General features: G+C 38.0%; 1 protein-coding gene across 4 annotated transcripts in view; it reads left to right on the top strand.

The window, feature by feature from the left end:
• Positions 1–7,934, top strand: part of rasa3 (RAS p21 protein activator 3) — a 72,831-nt gene extending 64,897 nt beyond the window's left edge. For 2 of the 4 annotated variants that reach the window (XM_017701865.2, XM_017701867.2), the window contains 6 exons: positions 79–197; positions 1,740–1,822; positions 2,832–3,040; positions 4,012–4,115; positions 4,201–4,384; positions 5,506–7,934. In XM_017701865.2, coding sequence (XP_017557354.1) covers positions 79–197; positions 1,740–1,822; positions 2,832–3,040; positions 4,012–4,115; positions 4,201–4,384; positions 5,506–5,581 — 775 coding nt within the window. In that variant the 3' untranslated portion in view covers positions 5,582–7,934. The remainder of the gene's footprint in view (positions 1–78; positions 198–1,739; positions 1,823–2,831; positions 3,041–4,011; positions 4,116–4,200; positions 4,385–5,505) is intronic. The other 2 variants (XM_017701866.2, XM_017701868.2) reach the window with 1 other exon arrangement.
• Positions 7,935–8,645: the final 711 nt, after the last annotated feature.

An 8,645-nucleotide genomic window follows, 5' to 3' on the forward strand; every position in this document is an offset into this window, starting at 1 on the left:
GTTTTTCACTCCTAACCCATGTTTCTCTCCATCTTTCTCTCCGTCCTACCTCCTCTTCACAACTTTGATCTCCCTTAGATTTATGATCAAAAGAGCGCAAGGGAGGAATCGCTTTGGCATGAAAAACTTTAAGAAGAGGTGGTTCCGTCTCACCAACCATGAGTTCACCTACCACAAAACGAAAGGTAACTCAAAAGGTTTGTCTGGAGCTTTTACTCTGTGTTAGGTAACTCAGTCCTTGTTGTCTGTCTTGTATTTTTATGGTGTTGCCAAATGTTGGAAATGCTGTATATCGCTGCTGTTGGAACAAAACCTTGTATCTCCATTTTGGACATTTTTCAGTTTTTGGCATATTGTTAAAATGCCTGTTGACCATCTCTTTGTCTGTATGTCTCATGATGAATGGACCAAAAGAAACGACCCAGAATAACTTGGAAAAAAGTCTGGTTCCATTGACTTTAAAAATAAAGTAGGTTTTTTCCTTCTCCTGAAAAGTTATGATTTTGGAGATACAAGGTTTTTTTCTGTCAGCAGCAATACGTGGCTGCATGTAGTGAGGTTTGTTTAGTATTGGCCAGTTTGCACATGGTGATGTGTGTGTGTGTGTGTGTGTGTGTGTGTGTATTGATTTCACACTACAGAGCAGCGGTCTGTCTTATGAAGAACATTAAACTTAGACAGGATTCCAGCTTCACAAAACCTAACAAATGCAATCACAGTTAATTCATCCTATGAACTTGATTAACAGCTTTTTTTCTGTTATTTCAGGTTTAGATACTCAAACTAAGATTAATACTTCATACATGCGCATGAAAGTGTGATATGACAAACAACCAGGTGCAACCAAAACATGAGGGAAAAATAACTATGTAAACATAATTAATGAGCATTTATAATGCTAAAAAAATCATTGCTGTCGCCACTGGCACTGTGTTAGTGCTTCCTGGAGTTATAATTGAGTTATATTCTTAATATCTATGCAGCATGATTTGCTTCTCTGCTAAAAAGGGGATATTTCTCACGATTGACTCCAAAAAGGTCATAAAGGAAAAAACATATACCCAGAAAAGGACTGGAGGGGTCTACCTCCATCACAAGGCTGTCCCTGATGGTTGGTAGCTCTTCTCTGATCAATCCAATCACAAACCTAACCTGCCATGCAGCAAGTTAGGAGTACAGCACAGGTTCCCAAGGCAGCCCAATAAAAGCTCATCCTCTGTCATGAGACAGACGATCACTAAGCTTAAAGGCTAAGCCATCAATTCTGCTTTGTGAAACAGAAACAGACCTTTGTAGTGAGGAGTCAACCTACATGACGGAGACTATGTTGTGAAATTTAAAATTTATGTTGTAAAAATTTAATAACAATGCTAAGGCTAATTTGAAATGCAGTTCCCTTGAAATATATAGAAAATCTGAGTTATCTTTGCTGTTCTGAGAAAATATTCAATGTCCAAAATGCTAAAAATGGTTTCCTTCCTTAAGAGTTCATACAATGTAAAGCGACAAGTGGTATTTTCAAATGGAGTATAAATATGAACATTTTATTATTATAGCAACATTATATTCTTCATTTTTGTGAATGCATGCTATTTCATTTTCAAGATTTAGTAGTTCCCATGCTACTATAGATTCCCGAAATCTACCATATTTATCCCATTTGGAGGTATTTACTGTGTTTCTGTAGACTGTCTCTCATTTGAATCGTCTGTAATGTTGTGCTGTGCTTTTGTGTATAGGTGAAGGTGCCCTGTGTAGAATTCCTATTGAGAATATCCTGGCTGTGGAGAGATTAGAGGAGGAGTCTTTCAAGATGAAGAACGTAAGTCCAAATGCCACAAACGTACATTAACTTCAGAAAACTAATTATACCATGCTGCTCTACAAGACACTGCACATTAACATACACTATAAACAGATTAAAGAAAATGAAGCTAGAGAAGCCAGAAGCTTGCATTAGAATCCATAATCAGTGGCTTTTGGTGTGTATTTCTTAATCTATGTTACAAAAAAGTGGTAGGTGGATATATGTGCAAAGTTTGGTAATAGTCTCTCCAGTAATCCCAGTCATCAGGCAGATCTTTCATATACAGGGCTAACTCCATATTAACATAATTACATTCCTGTCATGAAAATTAGACAGAAAAACACAGAGGAAAAAACTAGGAAATAAATATTTACAGAAAAAAACACTAGCACAAAATGAATACACAACCTAGCAAACACTAATACAAACCAGAGTATTGCTTCATCCCAAACCACATGCTACCGTACTGATTAGTATGTCAAAACTAGTACGCCACCATTAGAAGTCCATTCATTAGAATAGTTTGTATAGTCTAGAATCGTGTGGATATGGTTGAAGCCTATGTTTACACAGGTTTAAATAAAGAATATGCAAGTGAAAATCATTAGGTAGGCAGGGTGGAGCATGATGTGGAGGCAGGATGAGGGTTTCCATGACAATCCAAACAAATCAGAAGTTCAGTCGACATCTAATCACATTGCTAACTTCACAGGGAGAATCATTTTTATCATTTATTGTAAGTTCAGAGTTAAGTTTGATTGTAAGTTTGGGTAACAAGGTCATTTTGGTCACCTCTTCTACTAAAATTTGGACACAATATAAGGCAGCTTTCAGATTGTGTAAAAAGAAATACATGTACACTATATATGTTATTGTCTTCTGACAGCGATACCAGTAGTGCCAAAATATCAAGATCAATAGTAATATGTAAATATCAACATTACTAAAACAGGTTATAAAAACAACTAGAATATTGACATTGTGTTTGTAATCTTTTGGCTCCTTGTCCATCTTTGCTCTACAGATGTTTCAGGTCATACAGCCAGAGAGAGCACTCTACATCCAGGCCAACAACTGCGTGGAGGCGCGTGACTGGATTGATATCCTCACCAAGGTCAGCCAGTGCAACCGCAAGCGCCTGAGCACCTACCATCCCTCTGCCTACCTCAACGGCCACTGGTTGTGCTGCAAGCAGTCCATCGACTCGGCCCCCGGCTGTACACCCTGCACTGGGTGAGTCCATGCTACTGACTAACATGCTCTTTGTGTTCACTGGGTTTTGTGTGCTTTTCCTTTCATTAACATGACAAGCCTTGCACTTTTTGTTGTATCCATCCACCATACCGAATCTCTGCTCACCACTGATGGTTGCTTCTATGCCAAGTCTCTATGCCATTTGGTACAAATTGAAAGCCTTTCCACTTGAACTATATACATTTCACCCAATTAAACGTTTCCTTCACATTTCCACTAAAAGTTGGGTATGAAATCAGGAATTTCTACCCTTGACTTTCACTTTCACAGCAAAAGGACCTGCATGTGCATATTTTCCAACTCTGTAAGATCAGGTTAATCATGATGATATCGTAATAATATCGGTACCAATATTTCATAAAGTAATTTTTTACATATGAAGAGCAACATGTTTCAGTGACACTGGTGTACTATGTAAAAATATCTGCATTTTTTTCCATTTTACTTCATTTGTAACCCAGCATAAATTAATATTCTTTTTCTCCATCATGCTAATCCCAGTGAATTCCATTCCAGTGACAGGAATTTTTAAAGGTTGTGTATCAGTACTGGCAGATGAAAAATACCAGATATCATCATCATCGACCCACAATTCGTATATCCCTAATAAAATAAGCATATTTGCAAGGGAAACCATCATTGCAGCAGCAAACTTAGACAATTATTCATTCAAAAGACAATCAAAAAATATCAACAAGAAATATTAGGTATTTACAGTAAGTAGACACATTACTTAGTAGCAAAAACATATGCAGTTTATACTGCAGTGCTAGTGATGTTATTTTATTATACTGTTTTTTTTTATTTGAACAGTGATTGCAAATCATAGCAAAACAGAAGGTGAAAGAAGGAAAGTGGTGCCCACAGTTGCAAATATTCGAGTGAAATAATTTAAGGCAATAAGTGCAAATACCCGAAGACTTTAATGGTTTATCTCTGTGTCTGTGCAGTGGCCTGCCTGCCAACATCCAGCTGGACATAGATGGTGATCGAGAAACAGAGCGAATCTACTCTCTCTTCAGTACCTACATGTCCAAGCTAGTTAAAATGCAAGGTATGTACTGTTTTGTAAGGTATTATCCATACTGTCTGCATTAGTGTGGTGTGTTTTTAGTAACCTTTCTCTTCTTTGACCACAGAGGCATGCGGCAGTAAGTCTGTTTATGACGGACCCGAGCAGGAGGAGTACTCTACCTTCGTCATAGATGACCCTCAAGAGACCTACAAGACCCTGAAGCAGATCGTCTCTGCTGTGCAGACACTGGAGCAGCAGCACGCACAGTACAAGCGCGACAAGTTCAGGAAGACCAAGTATGGTAGCCAGTGAGTATGACTTCAAACTCTTTCCTGGGAAGTTACCCGTGTGTGTGTGTTCTCAGTCTAGAACATGAGGGCCATGTGTTCAGTTCAGTTATGAAGGGTCATAGTACTACACAGCTCAATGATGTCCCTTCTTTAATGAAATATGTTGGCAAAAAATTAATCATTTCCTGAAGTCGATAAGCCAAAACATGTTTAGTGTTCAAAGTGTGCTTCTTTAGTTTTGCACTGGAGCTAAAGGCTAATGCAGCTAACAAGTAGGTAAGCATTGTAAGTACAAATTGTGTGGCTAAAATATTACACACTTGCTTCAAACTGCTTTGAGTTGTTAAGTCAAACATGTTTGCCTAAGTGGATTATCTGTAATGTGTTTGTGGTTTCTAAACGTTATAAAACAGCATTTTAAAATGTAGTTTTCTTCTACAGTTTTGGCACCTCTGAACTAGACTTCCCAGTAGCTCAATGCAGGATGAAGGTTTCTTTCTAATTAAATTCCATAAGAGAGAAGAGCCACTGAGCCAGCTTTAGAATTGTATAGAGATGCACTGAAAACTTCAATAGGCCTAAAACAAAATGTCAAAATCTAAGACTAAGAAGATCTATGATAAACAGTGATTTCAAAATGCTGGTCCCAAATGCTTCCTACACTTGTGTTGCGGTCATTACAGACGCATTCAAAAAGTTTGAGCAGCAGTAGATAAACAGTGAAAACACTGGCTGCGTGTGCCTACTTCACGGTTTTTACAAGCGACATTAGACAAGAGATTTGTGATAACTGTTTATGCCAACTACAGTATAAAGAGGGAGTACAACAACCAAGGACTCCACTAAAAGTTTGATACTACTTGAAAACACAACATCCTACTCAATATAGAATACAGCAAAACAGAAACAGCAGAAAGTTCCTGTTCGCATGCCAACAAAATTCTCTGATGTCAAGGACATTGGTACATTCTGTAGCCTACATACTGTACTAATTTTACATTATATAAACGTTTATTACGTATTTATTTATTGTTTAAACCCTTTTAATATGGTTTTCATCCTGTTGTGACATGAATTTTGGTTTTGGCCAAGGATTTTAAAACATACTAACCTATTAGTTTATTTGTTTGTCTATACAGGGAGCATCCAATCGGTGACAAGAGCTTCCAGTGCTACATCCGCCAACAATCGGAGAGCTCCACCTACTCAATCTGACCACGTTGCCCATTGCCACGATGCCCTTCTCGTGAACACCACGGCAGTGATCGTACATCAGAGGAACAATCAGTCGTGATTGAGGGAATGAAATGGAGAAGCGAGAGTGAGATTACTCGTGGAAGAGTCTCACACAAAGCTATACCTTTTTGTATGATGTACAAACCCAATCAACAGCTTTTCCACTGAACTCTGTGTCAGCGGCCATGCACTTTAATCGTCACACCTACCCTGTCGACGATGTAGCTCTGCCTCATGGCATGTTTTAAAATTTGAAATGCAATTTTTTTTTAAAGAAATGGAAAAAACGAAGGAAAAAAAATACAGATTCACCAATGTGGGACTGTTTTTGGTCTTGCGTATTTTTTTGTCCCTTCTAAATCTTCAGGACCAAACTGTAGGCCTGTGACTCTAGTGCTTTTCTTTTGGCAGCAAGAAACTCATTAGTGCATGCCTATTAATGACAGCCTTGCAGCCCAGTTTGAAAAAATTTAGAAACTGCTGACTAGAAGTTTGAGATTCAGCTGAAGGGTACACATTCTTCATTTTCCAGTGAAGCCGCATCTGTTATTAAAGTTGATGCTTTTTACCTGGGTGATAAAAGTATAGCCAGAGGATATCCCCCTTCAAGAAGTGCCCAAGTCAAAATGTGTAGAGGCTTAATTATTCTGAATTGGGATGTTGACTGGATTGGATTTGTGTTTCAGAGGACCTATGTGAAGCAGATGTTAACGGTAACCATTGTTTTGTTATCCTTATAATGACATTGTCTAAGATGTGCGGTCTCAGATCAATTGTCATTATGAGAGGTTTTTTGCCATTTTGTGGAATCAGAAGTGTTTTCTTTGTTTTTGCCTACCTTTCCCTTGTTTAGACGTGTTGCAGTATTGATCCATCCTTTTGTGAACATTCCTTAACATCCCCCAAGCATGTAACCGGTCAGCCAAAAACAATACCAACTGAAGGAGTATAGCATTGTAGTTAATGTGGGAGAATTGCGCTGTTTTCCCCCAAATATTTGGTTTAATTCATTCTGTTGTCGATTGTGAATCACTCAGAGTTGTTTGCATTGTAAAGAAACTTGCTGATTCAGATTTCTATACAGTGGTGGTGATAGGAGCCAGGAGTCGTGATGTCTGCAATGCAAATAAAACCATTTTATTCACTGTCCAATGTGGCCAGTGAACCTTCACAAGTCTCAGTTTTTACATGTAACGTTGGCATGTGTAAACATCAAGCAATGCAGTCATAACCATTTTATGTTATAGCTTTGTGTTAGGAAGCATTTAAAAATAAACGCTTCAGACGTCTGGTTCCTATCACCACTACTGTGAACAATTCTGACTCTGTAGAACAGAGGATTTCACATCGAACCACTCTGAATGACAATGTACATGTTCTGAAAAAATGCAGAAATTCAAAGCCAAACATTTTGTGCTCCTGAACTGAACGATCTGTAGGGCTTATAAAACCCAAACTGGTGTGCATTAGCGACCCTTTTGAAAACAGATACCAGACTGCCAGTTACACCAATGCCAGACATTTGTGGTGTTTTGTACTTTTTGTTGAATTTTATGTACTGTAAGTAATGCATTTTCTATCTGTGTCTTGTACTGAGAACTATTGCCCTTTGAGATGCAGGTTTCAGAACCTGTTTGTGTGCATTTGTGTGTGTATGACTGAAAACCCAAGCAAGCATGTATGAAGGAGTGACTGTGTTGGTTGAGAGGAATCGATTAAGTGTAAACGACCAATTTCTCTTTTGAAGAATTCTCAACTTTTCAACACGGATGTTCATGTTTCTGTTCTCCATTTTCACAAGTGTTCTCCCGGCATTTCATTTAATATGTTTGTGACATTATGAGTGTTTTTCTTTATGTGAGATTCTGAATTGTATTGATGACCCTGATTCCCTCCCTATAATTCATTCAGTAATGCATGTTTTAGTGTGACTATATGGTTTGAATAGAAACCAGATGACCCTCTGCTATCCACTCCAAAAAGTTCAGTATTTATTTTTGTATCACAATATAACATTTTGTGGATGAAATTATTTGATTACAAAAGTTCAACTGTACGTTCTGCAGACGCGCAGGATAAACAACGCAATAATTTTATGATCAGTTATTTTACCAATATCTGATACAAATTATAATTGATAACTCATAGTCCAGCTTCAAATCAATGTTTTTCTTCAAAGTGAAAACCTTAAAAAGGGAGAACAGTGTATTTTATATAAGTATATAAAGAGTATTATTAAGTCTGTGATGTGTACAGGTCAAATGTGGAACGAGTGATGAAAATATGGATGCACAAGTTTTTTTTTGTCCAAATGAAGGCAATAGCAATGAAACCGTGTGGTGTTTTCATTGTGTTTCTATTTAAAGTTGAATATATGACCGCCTATCACTGACCTTTTGTTTAAACAATGTCCATTTCATCAAGCCCACTTACCACACGGGTGCACGTTCAGTAGTTCTACTGACTGTAGTCCATCTGTTTCTCTGCAGTTTGTTGGCCTTTCCTTACCCTGTTCTTCCATGGTCAGGACCTCCACAGAGCAGCTGTTAATTGTGTGGTGAATTATTCTCAGCACTGTAGTGACACTGATGTGGATCCATTGACAAGTGGATCAGTGTTACGGAGGTTTACTTGCCAACTGTGATTTCTATTAAACACACATACCTTGATGGTCCTTGCAAAGTGCTGGTCATCCTCTAGACCTGCAGTGGGCTCACAGGATGCTGTATATTTTTGCTTGGTGGACTTTTCTCAGTCTATCTGAATCATTTCAGTGCTGAGAATGATTCACCACCTAAATATCTGTGGGGCATTATATTGTAAAACTGTAAGCACGTGATTAAAACCTGATGGTTTTGCTTTCTACAGGCAATGGGCTTAATGGTTACCATTAAAGTCTACTAGTTTTCTGTTTTTAGCTTTAGATCCCATTAGAAAACCATTAGATGTATTTGGAATCAGGCCCAAAGCACCACTAAGCTAAACCAAATCAGGAAAACACAGAATCCAAGGGACACAACTAACTAACTTTTAATGTTTTCAG

Source organism: Pygocentrus nattereri, chromosome 12 (genome assembly GCF_015220715.1).
Source record: "Pygocentrus nattereri isolate fPygNat1 chromosome 12, fPygNat1.pri, whole genome shotgun sequence".
NCBI lineage: Eukaryota > Metazoa > Chordata > Actinopteri > Characiformes > Serrasalmidae > Pygocentrus > Pygocentrus nattereri.